The sequence below is a fragment of the Macaca fascicularis genome, chromosome 20 (assembly GCF_037993035.2).
Source record: "Macaca fascicularis isolate 582-1 chromosome 20, T2T-MFA8v1.1".
Classification (NCBI taxonomy): domain Eukaryota; kingdom Metazoa; phylum Chordata; class Mammalia; order Primates; family Cercopithecidae; genus Macaca; species Macaca fascicularis.
This window is the reverse complement of record NC_088394.1, coordinates 18,732,076-18,754,311: the sequence shown is the minus strand read 5'-3', so window position 1 is coordinate 18,754,311 and position 22,236 is coordinate 18,732,076. Positions and strand designations below refer to the sequence as shown.

Genomic DNA, 22,236 nt, shown 5'->3' with positions numbered 1-22,236 from the left:
TCCCCCTTTGGTGCTGTTCTAATGATAGAGTTCTCAGGAGATGTGGTTGTTTAAAAGTGTGTGGCACCTCCCCATTCTCTGTCTCTTTCTCCTGCTCCGGCCATGTGAGACATCTCACTCCCCCCTTGCCTTTCGCCATGATTGTAAGTTTCCTGAGGCCTCCCCAGTCATGCTTCCTGTACAACCTGCACAACCTGCAGAATCGTGAGCCAATGAAATCTCTTTTCTTTATAAATTACCCAGTCTCAGGTATTTCTTTATAGCAAGGTGAGAATGGACTAATACACCTGTAAATATGACTGTCTTAGTCCATTTTGCATTGCTATAAAAGAATAGCTGAGGCTGGGTAATTTATAAAGAAAAGAGGATGAACTGGCTCGTGGTCCCGCAGGCTGTACAAGAAGCACGGCACCAGCATCTCCTCTGCTTCTGATGAAGGTGTCAGGCTGCTTCCGCTTTTGTCAAAAGGGGAAAGGGAGCTGTCATGTACAGAGATCACAGGGCACGAGAGGAAGTAAGAGTGATGGGAAAGGTGCCAGGCTCTTTTAAACAACCAGCTCTTGTGCAGAACTAACAGAGCAAGAAGTCACTTATTACCATGAGGATGGCACCTAGTCAGTCATGAGGGATCCACACCCATGACCCAATACCTCCCATTAGGTCCCACCTCCAACATTGGGGATCACATTTCAACATCAGGTCTGGCAGGGGAAACACATCCAAACTATAGCAATGGGAGTTCACAGTCCTTATTTGAAAATAGGGGTTTTGCAGATGTAATTGAGTCAAGATGAGGTCACACAGGAGTAGGGTGGGCCCTATATCCCGTAGGACTGGATGTATGAAATGGGGAGAAGAAACATGGACTAAGACACACAGGGGAGAATGCCAGGTGAGGACAGGGGTGGAGGCTGGAGGGATGCGGCTCTCAGCCAAGGAGCACCAGGATTGCTGGCAGCCATCGGAACCCAGAGGAGAGGCCTGGGGTGGTTTCTCCTATAGAGGTTCTGCAAGGAATCAACTCAGTTGACACCCTGCATTTGGACTCTGAGCCTCCAGAGTTGCGAGGGAATAAATTCCTGTTGTTTTAAGGCACCCAGTGTGTGTTACAGTGGTCCCAGAAAACTAACACACTGGTGAATTAAGACAAAGGACAAACAGTCACAAACCTCTATTGCAATCCCAGCTCTCCCACATACACTAGCTGTGTGACCTTACCCATGCCGCTAAACCTCTCGGAGCCTCTTTCCTTTCCTCCTAGGAAAAGGAGGATGCATACCATATACCCCATGAAGTTCTAGTGGAGAAGGCTAGATCTTTCTTGAAATTCTTCAGTTGGTTCCCATGACACTGTCCGCTCCTACATTTCTTCTTACCTTCTAGCTTCTATTTCTTGGTCTCCACAGTTCTTTTTTCTTCTCTCCTGCCCTTAAGTGTAATTTTCCCCAGAATTCAACTCCTAGTCACCTTTTCTTTACTTTATATGGTGTTTCCTGGCAATTTTCTTGATGCCTATCATTTCTACTATCACATTGACTAACCCAAACATACTTTCTTTATGAGTTCTGGTCCTGCCTAAGCCTTCTTTTTTTCTCTTTCTCCTTTCCTTTCTTCCTTCCCTTCTACAGATATTTATTGAACATGTATTATGTACCACTAGGGAACAAGACAGAAAAAAATGCCCCTCCTCTTGGAGCTCACATTAAAGTGGAAGACGCTTAATAAGGAAATTAATATGTAATGTCTGATAGCAGTAAAGTGCTAGGAAGAAAAACAAAGCTGGCTGCAGGGATAGAAAGTGATAGGACTGCTCTTTAAAAGGAAAATCAAGAGGCTGGGTGCCGTGGCTCACGCCCATAAGCCCAGCACTTTGGGAGGCCGAGGCAGGTAGATCACTTGAGGTCAAGAGTTCGAGACCAGCCTGGTCAACGTGGTGAAACGCTGCCTCTGCTAAAGATACAAAAAGTAGCGGGTGTGGTGGTACATGCCAGTAGTCCCAGATACTCAGGAGGTTGAGGCACGAGAATAACTTTAAACCGGGAAGCAGAGGTTGCAGTGAGCTAAGATCACGCCACTGTACTCCAGCCTGGGTGACAGAGTGAGACCCTGTCTCAAAAGAAAAGAATAAAAAAAGTCAAGGAAGGCCTCTCTGAGATGGTGACCTGAGTAAGACAGGAGGGAGCCATGAAGGTATCTGGGGGGAGAGCATTCCAGGGAGAGACACAGCTGGTGCAAAGGCCCTGAGGTAGGGCCATGCTAGGTGTGCTTGAGATACCCAGCAAAGTTGATGTGGCCGAAGCAGAATCAAGGAGGCCACTGACCAGGGAAATAAAGTTGGAGGGAGATACGGGGGATAAGTCTTGTTTAGATTTTATGTTGAATGAGATAGGAAGCCATTAGAAGGTTAGATGCAGGAGAAAGACATGAACTGACATTTATTTTACTGTATTCCCCTGGCTGCTGGGTTGAGAAATGCAATGCAATGCAAAGGAATGAAGCAGGGTGACCCGTGAGGGGCGTCCTAACACTGCAGGTGAGAAGTGAAGGTGGCCTGGACCTGGCTGGAGGAGTGGAAGGGTTTGAAGGGGTTGGTGGGGCTGGCCTGATTTGCTGATGAGTGTAGGCTATGACTCCTAGGTTTTGGGATCAACGCTGGTGTCACTGACAGATATGGGGAATACCGATGGAGGGGCAATTTGGGGCAAAATCAACAGTCCAGGGTAGAAGTGAGACGTCAGCCAGTCACTCCAGCAGGCGGCAAACCTAAGTTCAGTGTTGCCAAAGCTGCCCTCAACAAAAGAGTCACTGGGGGTGCTTGTAAATACAGATTCCTGGGGCCTCCCAGAGCCTACTTGATCAGATTCTTCAGGGGAGGGACCTGGGAATCAGAATGTTTCACAAGTGCCCCGGAAATACTGATAACACAGGTGTTTCAAGCCATGGGATCGGATGAGATCACTCAGGGATCTTTAGTTAAGTCCACTGGAAGCTTCCTCAGGGGTGCCCATCCTCAACACCCTGCACCCCAAACTTAGCTCATCAGCACCACTCCTGCCCCATCCTCGCCTGCTCCTCCTACCTCACTGTCCAGCACCCCTAACCAGCAAGTCCCTCAACCCCGAAAGCTGAGTGAGGCTCTAGAGACCTCCCTCACCCTCTGCCCTCATGTCATCTCCAACTCCAAAAAATCCTTGAAGCCCCCTCATGCCTCTCCAAAATCACTCCTGGATCCCTCCCCCAACACATCTAAGGTCACCTGCCCTGTTCTCAAACATGAAGTTGATGAATTGCTTGGATGACATATATTACTTTATTCTCCTTAATCAAACTGAGTTGAAACTTCTTGGCTAGGAAGATTTCAATGTAATCATCATGGTAATGACTGCCAGTGACATTTATTTAGTGTTACCAGTAGGAAGTTCACATTAATTGAGGCCTTGCCTCATGCCACAAGCATTATCAGATGACAGCCTAACTATGACCCTTCATGTTGGAGTTGTTATTCTTGCCATTTTCCAACAAGCTGAGCCTCAGTGAGACAGGACAACAGTTAACACAGCCTCCTCATGTTCAGTTGAACACAGCCTCCTCCATTCACTAACTTCATGGCCTTGGGTAAGTTACTCAAACTTTCTGTGCCTGAGTTTCTTTAACTGTAAAATGGGAATAATAATGGCCCCTAGGTGGAAATGAAAGCCCTTAGAATAGTACTTGATCCGTAGTAATACTCAGGGAGAGCTAGCAATGATTATTATCAATGACATTGAGTAATTACCCAAGGTCACACTGCTGGAAGTGGTTGGGCTGGCTCTGACCTGGACATTAAAGGACACTAGGTCTGTGCTCTTGACCACGACATGGCACCACTGTAAACATGTGCCAGGCTCTCTGATCTTGGTGCTTCATAAGTACTAAGTCTCACTGCCCACAATAAACCTTTGAAGTAAGTACTTCTGGGATCGGTATTGTGATGGCAAATGTTTAGTTCTTGGGGTGGGGAGAGCAGAGGTTCTAACTTATGACACTGGTCAATTTCATATACAATAGCTGGTCTCCAGCTATCAATGTGATGATGTCAACCAGCTTGCAAAATTCCTGAAAACTTAACAATTGGCTCTGGAAGCCAGCATACCACATGATCCCCATTTACAGACAAGGAAGTTGAGGCTTAAAGATGACAAGTAACTCACCTGAGCCTACACCTCTAGTGGATGGCAAAGCCAAGACTTGAAGCCAAGTCTGTATGACTCCAGGGTCTACGCTCTTAGCCATCATGAGATCACCTCCCTTGTGGGGTAAAGAAGTTAGTACACTGAGTGTTGGTACAGTATACAGCAAGACCTCCCTCCCAAAAGCCATGTGACATTGGACAAGTCACTCAACCTCTCTGTGCTGCAGTTCTCTAGTCTATATAACATGAAAGTTGGTCTAAATCATCTCTGGTTCCTCTTCTAGTTCATTTAATAACTAGGAATCAAAAGTGAATGTTGAGGCTGGTCACGGTGGTTCATACCTATAATCCTTGCACTTTGGGAGACCAAGGCAGGTGGATTGCTTGAGCTAGAAGCTCAAGACCAGCCTGAGCAACATGGCTGAGCAAATTAGCCAGGCATGGTGGCTCACGACTGTGGTCCCAGCTATTCAGGAGGCTGAGGCAGGAGGATTGCTTGAACCAAGGAGGTAGAAGCTGCAGTGAACTGTTACTGTGCCTCCGCACTCCATTCTGGGCAACAGAGTGAGACCCCGTCTTAAAAAAAAAAAAAAAAAAAAAAAAAAGACCCTGTTGTCTTTCTTTAGAGGTCCTGTCTCTAAAAAAACAAAACAAAACAAACAAAAAAGTGCATGTTGATGTCTAAAATGCAAAACCAATTTCTATTTAAGGAGGAAGAAAACACAAAGGACCGCATGAAAAGAAACTTCTAGTTAATGACTGCTTGGTAAGACTCTGGCCTGGGCCCAGCTCTGGCTGCACAACATTGCCAAAACACTGCTGTTCATCAGAACCTGAGCGGGAAACAATTTTAACATACACACAAAGGCCAGGACTCTACGGAGAGGGTCAAGGCTGACAGCAGCTCAGGGCAAGTGAAAGAGGGATTTCTCATTAAGAAACCTGACATTTGCCTTGTCAAGAGCCTTGGCTGGTGAGGTACCAGGTGATGAGTGATCTCAAAATACAAAATGCAGTAAGGTGTCTCTGTTTCCCAGGCTGTTTTTGGCAGCTGACAAGGCAGGCTGGGGGCGTTTATAACTCCAGGCAGTTTCCAAGTACCGGGTCCAGTGAGCACATAACTCTGAGCACCTCGAATTATCAAGTATTTTGGCTTTAAAAAATGTCCCAGAGAAACTATTCTGGATGACATTACAATGGTGAACCCATGTCATTATAATTTGTCCAAATCCATAGAATGCACGATGCCAAGAGCATCCTAATGTAAATTATGGATTTAGGGTAATGATGATGTGTCAGTGTAGGTTTACCAGTTGTAACAAATGTACCATTCTGGTCGGAGATGCTGATAATGAAGGAAATTACATATGTGTAGCGGCAGGGAGTATACGGGAAACCTCTGTCCCTTCCTCTCAATTTTCCTATGAACCTAAGACGGCCCTAAAAAATAAAGTCATTTAAAAAAAAAATTCTTCAGCTGCGCGCTGGTGGCTCACATTTGTAATCCCAGCACTTTGGGAGGCTGAGGCAGGTGGATCACATGAGGTCAGGAGTTCGAGACCAGCCTGGCCAACATGGTGAAACCTTGTCTCTACTAAGAATACAAAAATTAGCCAGGTGTGGTGGCTCATGCCTGTAATCCCAGCTACTCAGGAGGCTGAGGCAGGAGAAATGCTTGAACCCGGGAGGCAGAAGTTGCAGTGAACCGAGATCAGTCCATTGCACTCCAGCCTGGGCAACAAAGCAAGACTCTGTCTTTAAAAATAATAACAATAATGAATTCTTCTATCTACTGTCTGCCTGGGGCATGGTTATGACCAAAGTAGTATAAATTGAAATGCAAATCAGATTCTAAGCCAATTCCTTCTGGTTTCAATCTTAATTGTGCCTCAATGTCCCCTCTTCTTGGTACGTTCCCTCCTTGGGTCCCTCCCTGTGAGCTTCTGGCGCCTGGGTTCCCAATCACCATTTATTCAGCATATATAGCATGACTCCATCTCTTTTCGGGTCTTTTTGGTTTTGGTGGGTTTTTTCATTTGGGACAGGGTCTGGCTCTGTTACCCAGGCTGGAGTGCAGTGTTGCCATCATAGCTCACTGCAGCCTCTACCTCCCGTCTCAAGTGATCCTCCCACCTCAGTCTCCTGAGTAGCTGTGACTGTGGATGTGCATCACCACATCAGGCTAATTTTTAAATTTTTTATAGAGATGAGGACCTCACTCTTTCTCTGTGCTACTTTTGAACTCCTGACTCACACAATCCCCCTGCCTTGGCCTCCCAAAGTGCTAGGATTACAGGGGTGAGATGGAGTGTCGCTCGTTCACCCCGGCTAGAGTGCAGTGGCACGATCTCGGCTCACTGTAACCTCCGCTTCCCGGGTTCAAACGATTCTCCTGCTTCAGCCTCCCGAGTAACTGGGACTACAGGCGCCCACCACTACGCCCAGCTAATTTTTGTATTTTTAGTGAAGATGAGGTTTCACCATGTTGGCCAGGCTGGTCTCAAACTCCTGACTTCAGGTGATCCTGCCTGCCTCAGCCTCCCAAGGTGAGCCACCACACCTGCCCCCACTCCCCGATCTCTTTAAAAAAAAAAAAAGTGTTTTGTTTTGTTTAAAAAAAAAGGTAAAATAAATGAAAGAGGCAGTGCCGTGGAGTAGAGTGACTCAGAGTACAGCCTCTGCAGCTGGATGACATGGGTTCAAGTCCCAGTTCCGTGGCTTGGGTGTATTGCTTAATGCATGCCTCAGTTTCTTCATCTGTAAAATGGGGTGATGATAATAGTTCACACAATAAAAGCACTTAGCAGAATGCCCAGTGCACTAAGAATTATCCTTAATTTACAGCCTAGGAGTTAGACCCAGGTTCACAGTTGGGAAATGGTGAAGCTGGAACTCTTAACCAGATCAGTCTAACTCAAATGCACGTGCTCTTTACACAACAATATTTGTTCAGTTCAGAAGACATCTGTTGAGTTCCTTCCAAGTGCCAAAGATACCAAAACTAGAACCCTTTTATTTGGCTGGGCATATTGCTCACACTTGCAATATCAGGACTTTGGGAGGCCAAGGAAGGAGGATTGCTTGAGGCCAGGAGTTTGAGACCAGCCCGGGCAACATAGCAAGGCTCCGTCACTACAAAAAAAACACTTTTTTTAATTAGCTGGGCGTGGTGATTCACACCTGTGGTCCCAGCTCCTTGGGAGGCTGAGGCGGGAGGATCACTTGAGCTCAGGAGTTTGAGGCTGCAGTGATCATGATCACACCACTGCACTCCAGCCTCAGTGACAGTGTGAGACCCTGTCTCAAATAAATAAACAAATAAATAAACCAACCAACCAACACGAAATAACAACAAATGCTGATGTCTATGGGGTATTTACTCTGCCCCAGGGTCTGGCCAAACCTTTTCCTGTGCATCAGCAGGATGCTGAGTGAGAGTGTTTCCTGTTGACGGCAGAACGCGCTGCCCTGGCCCAAAGAGAGGACCAAGGGGAAGTACCCAGGGGCCAGCAACATCTAGGACCCAACATCTCTCTCTGGGATTTGTAAGAGGCAGAGAGGTGGTTCTGAGCATTCACAATCCTCCCTACTACTCCCAGTATGTACATGTAAAAGGGATGAGGAGAGAGGGAGCATTGGCTGAGTGGGGACAGCTATAGATTCTCCTTGTCCTCCATCCCTCAAAAGCTCAGAGAGAGACATGGCTGCCAAGACAGTCATTTGCAAAGACTGGGCACCTCTATAAGAAGGGAGGAATGGCATCTTTTTCTTTACAGGCTTCTGCTTAGCCAATGTTCTTATTCATCTGCATTGCGCCTTCCTGATCAGAGGAAAGGGGGAAAGAAGAGAGATGGCAAGCAGGGAGAAGGGAAGGCATGGAAGATGCTGCATTCTGAGCCCTGAGGGTGGCCAGAGAAAGTGTAGCAATGCTAAAGGTGCCCACCACAGCACCTAGCCCCGACCAGAACAGGCTTCGTTGACTGCCTGCTGTCAGCCCTACATCTCTGCTTAGGTCTCTCTGGTCAGTGGAGTCCTTCCTACTCGTGTCCATAAGGCAAGCTGGAGGTGCCCAGGGAATTAAGGACTTTTGGGGGCATCCTGCAACCCATGCCAGATGGGAACTGGGTGAATAAATACCCCAGCTCCCTCACCCCTCGCACTGAGTTCCCCAGTAGGATTAAGCTCTAGTTACCCACAGTGGTGAGACACTTTATTGGTCTCATTTTCTCCCTTCTCTTCTGGTGTTTCTCAGAATCACTTCCTAAAGAAAATGCCTGCCCTCAAATATTTGTCTTTAAAAGAACTCAACTAGGATAACAGGTGACTTTCCCAGGTGTCAGCAGACACTGGAGAAGACAGCTTGGTTAGTGGCCACACACACAGACTCTGCTTCCTAAGCCACAGTGCTCTGAATTCTAGACATCAAAGGTCTAAAAGGTTTTCATTTGGACAGTGCAAATCTCAGGCTGAAGCAATGTTCAGAAACATAAATATCCAGCATTCCAGTGCGCAAATATCACTTTTGACTAAACATATTTTCTCCTTCCAGGCCCAAATCAAATATTCCTCTTCAGTGGGCGATTTGGCTTTGTAATGTAAGATATTGCACCCTGACATGACTCAGAACTCTTCTCCATGAATCCCTAAGAGCACTTTAACTTGAATCTACCCCTTCCCAGAATGGCTTCATAAAACATCATCTTAGTGGCAGCCCTGTATTGGGTGCACTCTGCACACCGGCCACTCAAGCAGCCGGGCACAGCACTTGCCACGCCAGCTTATGAAACTGTCACAACAGCCAGCCCCTAAGTGGCAGAGCCAAGTTTTAGATGCAAGTCTGTTCAGCTCAAAAGTCAGAACCCTTTCCACCTTCCACCTTCCACCTTTCACCTTTCACCTTCCACCTTTCACCTTCCACCTTTCACCTTTCACCTTTCACCTTTCACCTTCCACCTTTCACCTTTCACCTTTCACCTTCCACCAGCCACCCAGTGTTTCTCGGAATGAAGTCCAGAGTTTAACTACGTTGGAATCTCCCAGCCCATTGGCTCAAGTGCAGATTCATGGTTTTTTCACCCAAGATGTGGGAAATCAGAATCAGGGAGGCTGAGGTCTGGGAGTCTCCACAGTCATAGCTCCCAGGTGATTCCGATGCTTGTTAAAGTAAGAGAACCACCGCAGTAGCAGAAACCCTCCTGATCATCCCCTGCTGACCCCACACTGTTTGACATTCCTTGTTTATAGTTTCCTCAAAGGCTGCTCCTGGGCATCAAAGACTCTGCTTTCAAATTGCATCCTTTGTCACCGCCACCTTACATGGGGTCCAGATCATCACCACCTCTCACCTAAGGGACCACAGCGATTTTTCCTAACTGGCACCAGTACTTCTTGTCTTTTGCTCCTCAACATTTTTTTATGAACATTCTCTGTCTCTCTCTTTTTCCCAAAGAAACAGGGTCTCTTTATGTTGCCCAGGCTGGTCTCGAACTGCTGGCCTCAAGCGATCCTCCCACTTGGCTTCCCAAAGTATTGGGATTTTTGGCATGAGACAGCACACCCAGTCTACATTTCTTTTTTTTTTTTTTAAGACAGAGTCTCGCTCTGCCACCCAGACTGGGGTGCAGTGGTGTGATCTTGCCTCACTGCAGCCTCTGCCTCTCGGGTTCAAGTGATTCTCGTGCCTGAGCTTCCCAAGTAGCTGGGACTACAGGCATGCGCCACTACACCCAGCTAATTTTTGTATTTTTAGTAGAGATGGGGTTTCACCATGTTGGCCAGGTTGACCTTGAACTCCTGGCCTCAAGTGATCCTCCCTCCTCAGTCTCCCAAGGTGCTGGAATTACAGATGTAAGCCACCATGCCTGCCATGGCTTATACTCTCAACACTTTCAAATACAGAGAGGCTTAAAGAATTGTACAGTGAGGCCGGGTGCGGTGGCTCACGCCTGTAATCCCAACACTTTGGGATGCTGAGGTGGGCAGATCACGAGGTCAGGAGATTAAGACCATCCTGGCTAACATGGTGAAACCCCGTCTCTACTAAAAATACAAAAAATTAGCTGGGTGTGGTGGCAGGAGCCTGTGGTCCCAGCTACTTGGGAGGCTGGGGCAGGAGAATCGCTTGAACCCAGGAGGCAGAGGTTGTAGTGAGCTGAGATCATGCCACTACACTCCAGCCTCGCAACAGAGTGACACTCAGTATCAAAAAAAAAAAAAAAGAATTGTACAGTGCACACTCTTAGACATATACTTTAGATTCCAATTGAACAGTTACTGATATTAAGAATGCTATAATTATTTTTAAAATATGCTCTATTTGCTTCATCCCTATCCATCTACCACTCTAGCTTTTTTGAATGCATTTCAAAATAAGTGGCTGACATTGGTACACTTTCCCACTGTCTTGGTCCATTCAGGCTGCTGTAACAAAAACACTATCAACTGGGTGGCTTGAAAACAACAGAAATTTATTTCTCACCCTTCTGGAGGCTGGGAAGTCCAAGATCAAGGCACCAGCTGATTCCACGTCTGCTGAGGACCATTCCTCGTAGATGGGACCTGTTGGTTTTGCCCCACATGGAGGAAGGGGTAAGGCAACTCTCTGGAACCTCTTTACAAGGGCACTAATCCCATTGATGATGGCTCTGCCCTCACGGCCTAACCACCAAACGCCGTCTGAATACTATCTCCTTGAGGTTAGGATTTCAACATATGAATTTAGGAAACCTTCAGACCATGGCACCCATACACATTTTGGCATGTCATTAACCAGAGTTCAGTGTTTGTTTATGGCGGGGATTTTTTTTTAGATTAAACTTATATATAGTGAAACACACAAGTCTTAGGAATACTGGATGAGCCTTGCCAAATGAATACAACTGTGTATCCTTCCTAATGCTCAGAACGGTTCCCGCATGGCCACGGGGCATCTAATCTCTCCACTGTCCTTGCTCTTCCTTCCCCAAACCATGTGAACTCAAGAGAAAATGAACCACCTATATCGTGGGTATTTTTACGGCTTAAAAACACACACACACAGTTGGTCAAAAAGCCATCTGTACACCCATGTTCATAGCAGTGTTATTTATAATAGCCAAACGGTGGAGGCAACCCAAGTGTCCACTAATGGATGAATGAACAGACGAAATATGATACACACACACACACACACACACACACTCACTGGAATACTATTCAGCTCAGCCTAAAAAAGGAAGGAAATTCTGACTCATGCTATAACACAGATGAACCTTGAAGACATTATCCTGAGTGAAACAAGCCAGCCACAAGAAAAATAATCTATGACTCTACTTATATGAGGTACCTAGAATTGTCAAATTCATAGAAAGTAGAATGATGGTTGTCAGGGGCTGGGGAGAGACGGAGATGGGGAGTTATTGATTAATGGGTGTAGGGTTTCAGTTTTGCAAGAGTTCTGGAGATGGATGGTGGTGATGGTTGCACAATAATGTGAATGGACTTAATGCCACCGAACTGTACAGGCAAAAATGGTTAAGACGGTAAATTTCATGGTGTGTGTATTTTCCCACAATTAAAACTAATAATTTTTTTTTTAATTTTGAGATGGAGTTTCACTCTTGTTGCCCAGGCCAGAGTACAATGGCGTGATCTCAGCTCACTGCTATCTCCACCTCCTGCGTTCAAGCGATTCTCCTGCCTCAGCCTCCCAAGTAGCTGGGATTACAGACACCCGCCACCACACCTGGCTAATTTTTTTGCATTTTTAGTAGAGACGGGGTTTCACCATGTTGGCTATAGTTTTTTAAAAGAGTAGCGCCTACACAGATTTCAATGGCTTTCAATCCATTCTGATGAGCAGAATTTCTCTAAATAGCCAGTGTAATTTCATGTCTATGTCAATCCCCTCGTCCTACTCACTGTATGGTCTTATTTTCATTATCTTCCAGCCAACCTTATCCCTGAGACCCCCAAAATGCCATAGCTCCATTAGCTGCCAGTTTCCTGAATGCTAAGATCAAAGATGCAGTCAGATGGGACACTGCAAGACAGATGGGATGTTCTGCCCTGAACCAGGAAGTGCTTATATGCTGGCCCCACAAGCCACCCATTCATCTTCCATATGGGTTTTCCAAGAAGAAAGTATAACTAGACACTAACCATTAGCCCGACTCCACACACCATTAGAACAGGCTGAAAATAAGAAACTGAATAGTTTTGTCTTATACACCATTACACAACTGCCTCCTCTCCTTCCCATTCCACTGACCAACCAACCAATTTGGTGAAGGCAGATGTTAGCTTCTAACAAAAATCAGCAATCAGGACAGCTATACTGGCTCATGTCTTTAATCCCAGCACCTGAGGGGCCGAGGCAGGAGGATCGCTTGAACCCAGGGGTTTGAGACCAACCTGGACAAAATAATGAGACTCCATCTCTGCAAAAACTAAAAAGTTATCTGAGCGTGTTGGTGTACACTTGTGGTACCACATGGTTCCAGCCACTTGAAAGGCTGTGGTAGGAGGACTGCTTGAGCCCAGGAGTTCAAGGCTGCATTCAGCCATGATTACACCACTGCACTCCAGCCTAGATGACAAAGCAAGGCCCTGTTTCAAAAAAAAAAAAAAAAAAAAGACAGGTTGAGGTCCTAACCCCCAGTATCTCAGAATGGAACCTTATTTGGAAATTGGTTCATTGTATATGTCATTATTTAAATTAAGATGAGGTCACACTGGAGTCAGCTGGGTCCTAATTCAATATGACTGGTGTCCGGTGTCCTTATAAGAAGAGAAGAGACATGGCTCACGCCTGTAATCCCAGCACTTTGGGAGGCCGAGGCGGGCGGATCACAAGGTCAGGAGATTGAGACCATCCTGGCTAACATGGTGAAACCCCGTATCTACTAAAAATATAAAAAATTAGCCAGGTGTGGTGTTGGGCACCTGTAGTCCCAGCTACTCGGGAGGCTGAGGCAGGAGAATGGCGTGAACCTGGGTGGGAGGTGGAGCTTGCAGTGAGCCGAGATCATGCCACCGCACTCCAGCCTGGGTGACAGAGCAAGACTCTGTCTCAAAAAAAAAAAAAGAAGAAGAAGAAGAGAAGAGACACAGACACACACAGGGCAGAAATGGCCATGTGATGGTGGAGCAGGGATTAGAGCAATGCAACTCCAGCCAAGGAATTCCAAGGACTGCCTGTAACCACCAGAAGCAAGGAAGGAGCAAGGAGGGCTTCCCCTCCCAGTTTCAGAGGGAACATGACTCTGCTAATGCCTTGATCTGAGACTCCTTGCCTCCAGGCCTGTGAGACAATAAATTTTTGTTGCTTTAAGCCACTCAATTTGTAGTGCTCTGTTATGGCTGCCCTGGCAACAAATCTACACCCAAATCCCCATCTCCAGCTCTGCTTCTAGGGAACCCGGCCAAAGACAACCAGCTTGTTTTTTTCTTTCTTTCTTTCTTTCCTTTTTTTTTGCAGAACTTAATTTTTTTTTTAACTTTTATTTTAAGTTCCGGAGTACAAGCACAGGTTTGTTACATAGGTAAATTTGTGTCATGGGGGTTTGTTGTATAGATTATTTTTATCACCCAGGTATTAAGCCTAGTACCCATTCATTGTTTTTCCTGATCCTCTCCCTCCTCCCACCCCCGACCCTCCAAAAGGCTCCAGTGTGTGTTGTTCCCCTCTCTGTGTCCATGTGTTCTCAGTATTTAGCTCCCACTTATAAGTGAGAATATAGAGTATTTGGTTTTCCATTCCTATGTTAGTTTGCTGAGGATAGTGGCCTCCAGCTCCATCCATGTTCTTGCAAAAGACATGATTTTGTTCTTTTTCATGACTGCGTAGTATTCCATGGTATATATGCACCACATTTTCTTTATCCAGTCTATCACTGATGGACATTTAGGTCGATTCCATGTCTTTGCTATTGTGAATAGTGCTGCAATGAGCATAACGCATGCATGTGTTTTTATAATAGAACAATTTATATTCCTTTGGTATATGCCCAGTAACGGGATTGCTGGGTCGAAAGGTATTTCTGTCTTTAGGTCTTTGAGGAATTGTCACACTGTCTTCCACAATGGCTGAACTAATTTACACTCCCACCAACAATGTATAAGCATTCCTTTTTCTCCACAACCTCACTAGCATCTGTTATTTTGGACTTTTTAATAGTAGCCATTCTGACCGGTGTGAGATGGTATCTCATTGTGGTGTTGATTTGCATTTCTCTAATGATCAGTGATGAGCTTTTTTTCGTATGATTGCTAGCAGCGTGTAAGACAACTGGCTTTTCCACTCAAAGAGCATAAATTCCAGAATAAGCATTAGCTGGGCAATAGGAGCATATTCTTTCCTCAGTCAGAGTCTCCAGTGCCTCTCTGTGTGTGAGTTTCTTGCCTCGCTAGTACGAGTCTGGTATTCAAAGTGAAATACTCATATAGCATGACCTTCCTGGTGGTTTTCATCATTTAAAACTTCTGCCTGAAATACATTTGCTCCCCAAATGTGAGCAAATACATCCTGATCCACTCCAACGGTCAAGACCTACTATATTGGAATTACTGAGAGATGGTACCTCAGTCTTCAATATGGTGTCCATTTTCAAGGCCAATTTTGATCATTCTTAACAAAATGAGTCTTGGCAGGGCTCAGTAGCTCATGCCGATAACTCCAGCAAACTTTAGGAGGCCGAGGTGGGAGGATCGCTTGAGACCAGGAGTTGGAGACCAGCCTAGGCAACCCAGCGAAATCCCCATCTCTGCAAAATATATTTTTTAAAAAACTAACCAGGTGCAGTGGCATACAACTGTAGTCCTAGTTACTCAGGAGGCTGAGGTGGGAGGATCTCTTGAGACCAGGAGTTTGGGGCTGCAGCGAGCTGTGATTAGGCCACTGCATTCCAGCCTGGGCGACTGAGCCAGACTCTGTTTCTAAAAATAAAAAATAGGCCAGGGCCGGGCGCGGTGGCTCAAGCCTGTAATCCCAGCACTTTGAGAGGCCGAGATGGGCGGATCACGAGGTCAGGAGATCGAGACCATCCTGGCTAACACAGTGAAACCCCGTCTCTACTAAAAAATACAAAAAACTAGCCGAGCGAGGTGGCGGGGGCCTGTAGTCCCAGCTACTCAGGAGGCTGAGGCAGGAGAATGGCGTAAACCCGGGAGGCGGAGCTTGCAGTGAGCTGAGATCCGGCCACTGCACTCCGGCCTGGGCGACAGAGCGGGACTCCGTCTCAAAAAAAAAAAAAAAAAAAGCCAGGCGCGGTGGCTCACGCCTGTAATCCCAGCACTTTGGGAAGCCGAGGCGGGCGGATCACAAGGTCAGGAGATCGAGACCATCCTGGCGAACACGGTGAAACCCCGTCTCTACTAAAAATACAAAAAATTAGCCGGGCCCTGTGGCGGGCGCCTTAGTCCCAGCTACTCAGGAGGCTGAGGCAGGAGAATGGCGTAAGCCCGGGAGGCGGAGCTTGCAGTGAGCGGAGATCGCGCCACTGCACTCTAGCCTGGGGGACAGAGCGAGACTCCGTCTCAAAATAAATAAATAAATAAATAATAAACAAAATAATTTTTAAAAATCAAAATGAGTGCTGATTGCCCATTTATTACCGCCTGCAGCACACTGCATTATGGCTTGCTGTTTACCAAACTCTCTTTCCCACTAGATTGGAAGTTTCCTGCTGCTAGGAATGGTATGGGATTCATTTTTATTAATCCAACTAGAAATGCTGGGCACATAATAGGATCTTAAGAAATACAGAATGAAGAAATGAGCAGATCAGAGAAGAAAAAAACAAAGAATAATAAAGAGGGGAGAAGAGAAGGAAAACAAATATCTTAAGGGTCCAGATGATGCTTCCAAAAACTATTTTGAACAGTACTAAGAAAACACTCATCACTGGGCCGGGCGCGGTGGCTCAAGCCTATAATCCCAGCACTTTGGGAGGCCGAGACGGGTGGATCACAAGGTCAGGAGATCGAGACCATCCTGGCTAACACAGTGAAACCCCGTCTCTACTAAAAAATACAAAAAACTAGCCGGGCGAGCTGGCGGGCGCCTGTGGTCCCAGCTACTCGGGAGGCTGAGGCAGGAGAATGGCGTGAACCCGGGAGGCGGAGCTTGCAGTGAGCTGAGATCAGGCCACTGCACTCCAGCCTGGGCAACAGAGCGAGACTCCGTCTCAAAAAAAAAAAAAAAAAAAAAAAAGAAAACACTCATCATCATCAGGAGTGAGAAACAGAAGGCATTTACAGCCAGAATTTAAGAGTCAAATCCACAATTAAAGGCATTAACAGCCACTACTTCGCTGATAATAGCATCAGCAAGGCTGGAAGCCCGAGTGTGACAGACCAGAGTGTAAATCAGATGAGCAGTTACAGCAGCTGACCCGCCTGCAATATTTCAACTTTATACACACTTTTGTTATTTTATTTTTTTAGACACAAGGCCTCACTCTATTGCCCAGGCTGGAGTGCATTGGCGCAATCATAGCTCATTGCAGCCTCAAACTCCTGGGCTCAAGCAATCCTCCTGCCTCAGCCTCCCGAGTAGCTGGGACTACAGGGACATGCCACCATGCCTGGCTTTCTTTTTTTTTTTTTTATGTTTTGTAGAAATAAGGTGTCACGAGGCTGGGCGCGGTGGCTCAAGCCTGTAATCGCAGCACTTTGGGAGGCCGGGACGGGCAGATCACAAGGTCAGGAGATCGAGACCATCCTGGCTAACACGGTGAAACCCCGTCTCTACTAAAAAATACAAAAATCTAGCCGGGTGAGGTGGTGGGCGCCTGTAGTCCCAGCTACTCGGGAGGCTGAGGCAGGAGAATGGCGTGAACCCGGGAGGCGGAGCTTGCAGTGAGCTGAGATCTGGCCGCTGCACTCCAGCCCGGGCGATAGAGCAAGACTCTGTCTCAAAAAAAAAAAAAAAAAAAAAAAAAGAAATAAGGTGTCACTATGTTTCTCAGGCTAGTATCTAACTCTTGGGCTCAAGCCAACCTCCCACCTCAACCTCCCAAAGTGCTGGGATTACAGGTGTGAGCTATTGCACTCAGCCCTATACACATGAATACTTTTAATTCTTAGAGGCACCCAAAGGTCTCCATGAAACTAAAGCACAGCCTGCAGCTTTATCAAGGGTGAGGAGCCAGCCCTTGTCTGGGAGAAACCTGCTCCCGCAGTGACATAAAACAGGCCTGGCTGTCCCTCTTCAGATGGAAGGGAGACGGCAGCCCCGAGATTAACTCAGCTCAGGAGACGCCGGCTCCTCTGCCACAAGAAGGCTCAGCATTAGGAGTGAACCGGAACACTCCCCGCCTCTTGTCTGCCCAATTAGATATTCACCAGGTGTGATTACCGCTTAGTGCACTGGAAGGCGATGCATTACAGGCTCACTCTGAATGGGTTCACAATAGAAGACGTCCTCTGCTGACAACTGGGGCTACCACTGTGGAGAGCTCACCACCCGCCAGGCCCTTGCTGCAAGGTGGTATTACTACCTCCATTTCACCTGAAGTGAGGTGAGGGAGCAGAGGGGTGAGGGAGCAGAGGGGCCTAGCAACAGTTAGGCAGTGGGAGGAAGGTTGCAGATTAGACCCAAGGCCATTTTCTCTGCGTGTCACCAAATGGCTCCCCATGGAAAGGCAATCTTTTTTTTTTTTTTTTTTTAGAGACAGGGTCTTGCTCTGTCACCCAGCCTGGAGTGAGCTGGAGTGAGTGCACTGGCTCAATCATAGCTCACTGCAGCCTCGAACTCTGGGCTCAAGAGATCCTCCTGCCTCAGCCTCCCAAGTAGCTGGAATTACAGATGTGCACCACCATGCCTAGCTAATTTTTACATTGTTTTTTGTAGAGGCGGGATCTCATTGTGTTGCCCAGGCTGGTCTCACATGCCTGGACTCCAGTGATTCTCCTGCCTCAGCCTCCCAAAGTGCTGGGATTACAGGCATAAGCCACTGCGCCTGGCCTGGAAGGCAACTCTTATTGACCTCATGGTGGCCAAACCCCCTCCCTTGTTTCTCCATCTCCCGTCCCTGTTCCTACACCAGCCATCCCACAGGACAGGGAGAGAAGGAAGGGAAGACAGGAGGAGGGGAGGAAGGAAGGAGGTGAGGGAGGGAAAAAGGGAGGGAAGAGGGAAGCGGGGAAGGAAGGGAAGAGGGGATCGGGGAAGGAAGGGAGGAAGGGAGCGAAGAGAGAAGTGGGAAGGGAGGGAGGGAGGAAGGAGTGGCTGGGTCTTTTCCTTTCCTTGGGCTCCCCACATCCTTCTACCCACAATGGGTAGACAGTGATCCTCTAACATGCAGGAATGCCCGACAGCCGACTGGAGACACAGCCTGGTCCGTGGGTGGCTTCCCGAGCAGCCAACCACATTTCCCTGGGCTGGACAGGGGGAAGGAAGCCAATCTAACAGTTGGGCTGAAAAGCATCCATGCATCATCTTGTTTTCCAGCCTTCACTTTTTCCCCCCAAATCAATTTCTGAAAGTCAAAATGATTGATAGCTTTATACCCTGTGCAATCATTCTCCTTATTAAATAACTCAGCATCAATCATTTAAAAAAGGCTTCCAGAGTGGTGGTGGTTACATGAATCTATATGTGTGATAAATTTTCACAGAAAGACACACACAGGAGTGATGTCTATAAAAACTAGTGAAATCTGAGTAAGCGCTAGGTTAGTTACCAATGTCTATTTCCTGATTGTGTAAGATGCTATCATGCTGGATCAAGAGGACACAGGAACTCTCTGCTATTTTTGCAACCTCTTATGAGTCAAAAATTATTTCAAAATAAAAAGTTTTAAAAATCCAAAAAAGCCTTTTAAACAGTAAAATAAAATAAAAACGATCACTTTTTTAAAAAGCTCCCAGGAGGAAACACCACAAACCCATCCCTTACCTGAGAACTGGGAATCAGCGCCTTCCACCAGTGCCCGCCCTTGACCAGGTCAACTTCACACAAAGGCACGGAAACTTTCCCAATGACACAGTGGCGGGAGAACTTATCAAAATCCACCACGGTCAGGAGCAGGGTCCTCCTCTGGGCCTCCAGGAAGGGGATCTCGAAGGTGTAGCGCTCCTCAAACACGGGTTTCTGGGTCTTGCGTTTGACCCCGGTCTGCTTTGAGTTCTTCTGATCTGGCAGGAGACAGATCTTGACGTAGGGGTTGGAGTGTGCCATGTCCTGACGCGAGCCGTCGTGGGAGATGGGAGGTGGCAGGTCTCTGGCCTCGATCACGCGCACGGTGAGGTGGTTGTGCAGCAGGTCGTACTGAGTGCTGAAGTGCAGCATGCCCAGCTGGTACTTGGACAGGATCTCCTCGTCCGTCAGAGAGTCCACGTCGTCACTGCTGGAGTCAAGGGAGTACAGGTGGGGTTCGAACTTCCTGAAATAGTCGTCGGGGGTATAGGTCCGTCTGAGCACCGAAGGCTGGATGGGCTCCTTCTTGGCGCTGAGAACGCCAAACTCGATGGGTTTAATATCGATGAGTGGAGAGCTGGGACGTCTTGACTCAAGACCTGAGAGCCACCAGAAATAACAATGAAGACAGCCACATACAAGGCACACCTGGGCAACTTTGCAGGTGAGCAGATTCTTGCACTGTTTACTCTGCTTCAGAATGATCCTTGCCATCTTTCTCCACACTCTGAAATACTCATTGATTCTGTGACAGACAGTATGGTGGCACTCTTGTCACCACTGCCGTCATCACAGCAGCTAAGTGCCAGGCACTGCTCTAATAGACTGAGTACATTACATCATCTCATATGTGCAATCACAATCTTCACATGCCCTTGAATTCTTAGATAATTACTATTCTCTTCACTTTATAGATGAGGAAACAGAAGCTTTAAGTAACTTTCTGAAGGTCACACCCTTGCAAGTGGAGGAGCCAGGGGTCAGGCTGGTCTAGCTGGCCCCAGAGTCTGGCTCTAACCATTATCCTATGATGTCTCCACTTTAAGAAAGTGAGCTCTGGGACCAGAGTGTCTGGGTAGAATTCCCTCTCAGCCACTTACTCACTACTCGTGCACTCATTAACAATGAGCCATGTGACTCCGGGCATATTCTTTTGACTCTCTGGGACTCTGTTTTCCCATCAGTAAAATAGAGTCAATAATGGCACCTACCTCAAAGAATGTGATGAAGATCCACTGAACCAGGGCATGGAAAGGGCATGGCGCAGAATGTGCCCTTAGGCACAGACCAATAAATGGGAACGATTATACTTCTTCAAGGTTCGTATTCAAACTTCATCGCTTACGGGCTGCCTCTCTCCCTTCCATGAACCAGCAGAGTGCATTGATCCCAAGTTCATAATTCTAACCTTTGTGCATCCCACTCTTCTAGCAATGAGCTCATGGCATTCTTGCTAATTGCCCTAACAGCTGTCTTTATGAGACATTTGCCTGAGGCATGGGAGGTGCTCTGATAGATGTGTGCTAAATGGAAATCACCTGTGTTCAGAGCTGGGCATAAGACTCAGAAATCATCTAGGCTCACACTGTCCACAGAAAGATAACGCAAGCCAGAAATGCAAGCCACATATGTAACTTAAAATATCCTGGCAGCCATGACTTTAAAAACATGCCAAAAAAAGGGCAAAATTCCTTTAATTTAATGTAATTTATTTGTTTATTTTGAGACAGAGTCTTGCTCTGTCGCCCAGCCTGGAGTCCAGTGGCGGATCTCGGCTCACTGCAACCTCCGCCTTCCAGGTACGAGTGATTCTCATGCCTCAGCCTCCCAAGTGGCTGGGACTACAGTTGTGTACCACCACACCTGGCCCATTTTTGCATTTTTAGTAGAGATGGGGTTTCGTCATGTTGGCCAGGATAGTCTTGAACTTCTGGCCTCAAGCAATCTGCCTGCCTTGGCCTCTCAAAGTGCTGGGATTACAGGCATGAGCCACAGCACCTGGCCTGCAAAATTAATTTTAGTATTTTATTTTATTTAACCCACTGTATCCAATATATAATCATTTCAACATGGAACCAATATAAAAACATTTTAGTGAGATACTTTAAATTCTCTCTCTCTCTCTCTTTTTTTTTTTGGAGACAGCGTTTCACTTTTGTTGCCTGAGCTGGAGTGCAGTGGTGTGATCTCGGCTCACTGCAACCTCCACCTCCCGGGTTCAAGTGATCCTACTGCCTCAGCCTCCCAAGTAGCTGGGATTACAGGCATGCGCTACCATGCCCATCTAATTTTGTATTTTAGTAGAGATAGGGTTTCACCATGTTAGCCAGCCTAGTCTCGAACTCCTGACCTCAGGTGATCCTCCCGCCTCGGTCTCCCAAAGTGCTGGGATTATAGGCACAAGTCACCACACCAGGCCTTTTATTTTCTCACTGTCTTGAAAGTCCAGTACATATTTTGCACTCACAGAACATCAGTAAGATTCAGTCTCACACCATTTGCATGCTCAACAGCTACGTGTGTCTGGTAACTGTTACACCAGACAGCACAGTTCTAGATCAGCCCTCTCATTTTACAGATGGGAAGACTGAGGCCTAAAGAAACCCCGTGCTCCCTCTGTTTCACTGTTTCATGCCCTTGAACTCTTTTTTTTTTTTTCCTACTTTTTTCTTTTCCCTCTACCCCCAGGAAAGGTTGGACACCAATGATCTCCACCTGAATGGACTTGTTTCAGGCATTTTAAGCTTTTCTCTCTGTTTAGTGAATTTCAGACATCAGTTCACGCAGAGAAGAGATACTTTTGTGGAGCAGAAGGAGGTTGGGAGTCTCTGGGTGTTTATCTTCCTTTTTCATCCTCACCCAAATCATGCTGTTTGGTCAAACACATATGCCACACAACAGAGTAGACAAATTGGGCGGCCAAGTTTGATGGCTGCACATACATTTTGTTTAGACTCAAAAGTAAGAATGTTTCATATAAAAAAAGAAAAAAAAACCCAGATTGCCAATATCTCTTTACAAAGATCAGACAATACTGGGCCCCCAATCCCATACAGCTACCATTGGCCAAGCTGAGCAGCAGCCGCCCTGCTCCCCTTTCAATGGGGCATTCACTTTTCAATTGACTGAAGTCTTCACCCTGCCCTAGTAACTCTCCAGGCAGAGC

The 22,236-nt window shown here is 46.8% G+C and overlaps 1 protein-coding gene across 35 annotated transcripts in view; it reads right to left on the bottom strand.

The window, feature by feature from the left end:
* SYT17 (synaptotagmin 17) overlaps nucleotides 1–22,236 on the bottom strand; it is a 94,564-nt gene that overhangs the window by 59,262 nt on the left and 13,066 nt on the right. For all 35 annotated transcript variants that reach the window (XM_074027816.1, XM_074027833.1, XM_074027825.1 and 32 more), the window contains one exon: nucleotides 19,050–19,669. In XM_074027816.1, the coding sequence (XP_073883917.1) occupies nucleotides 19,050–19,669 (620 nt within the window). The remainder of the gene's footprint in view (nucleotides 1–19,049; nucleotides 19,670–22,236) is intronic.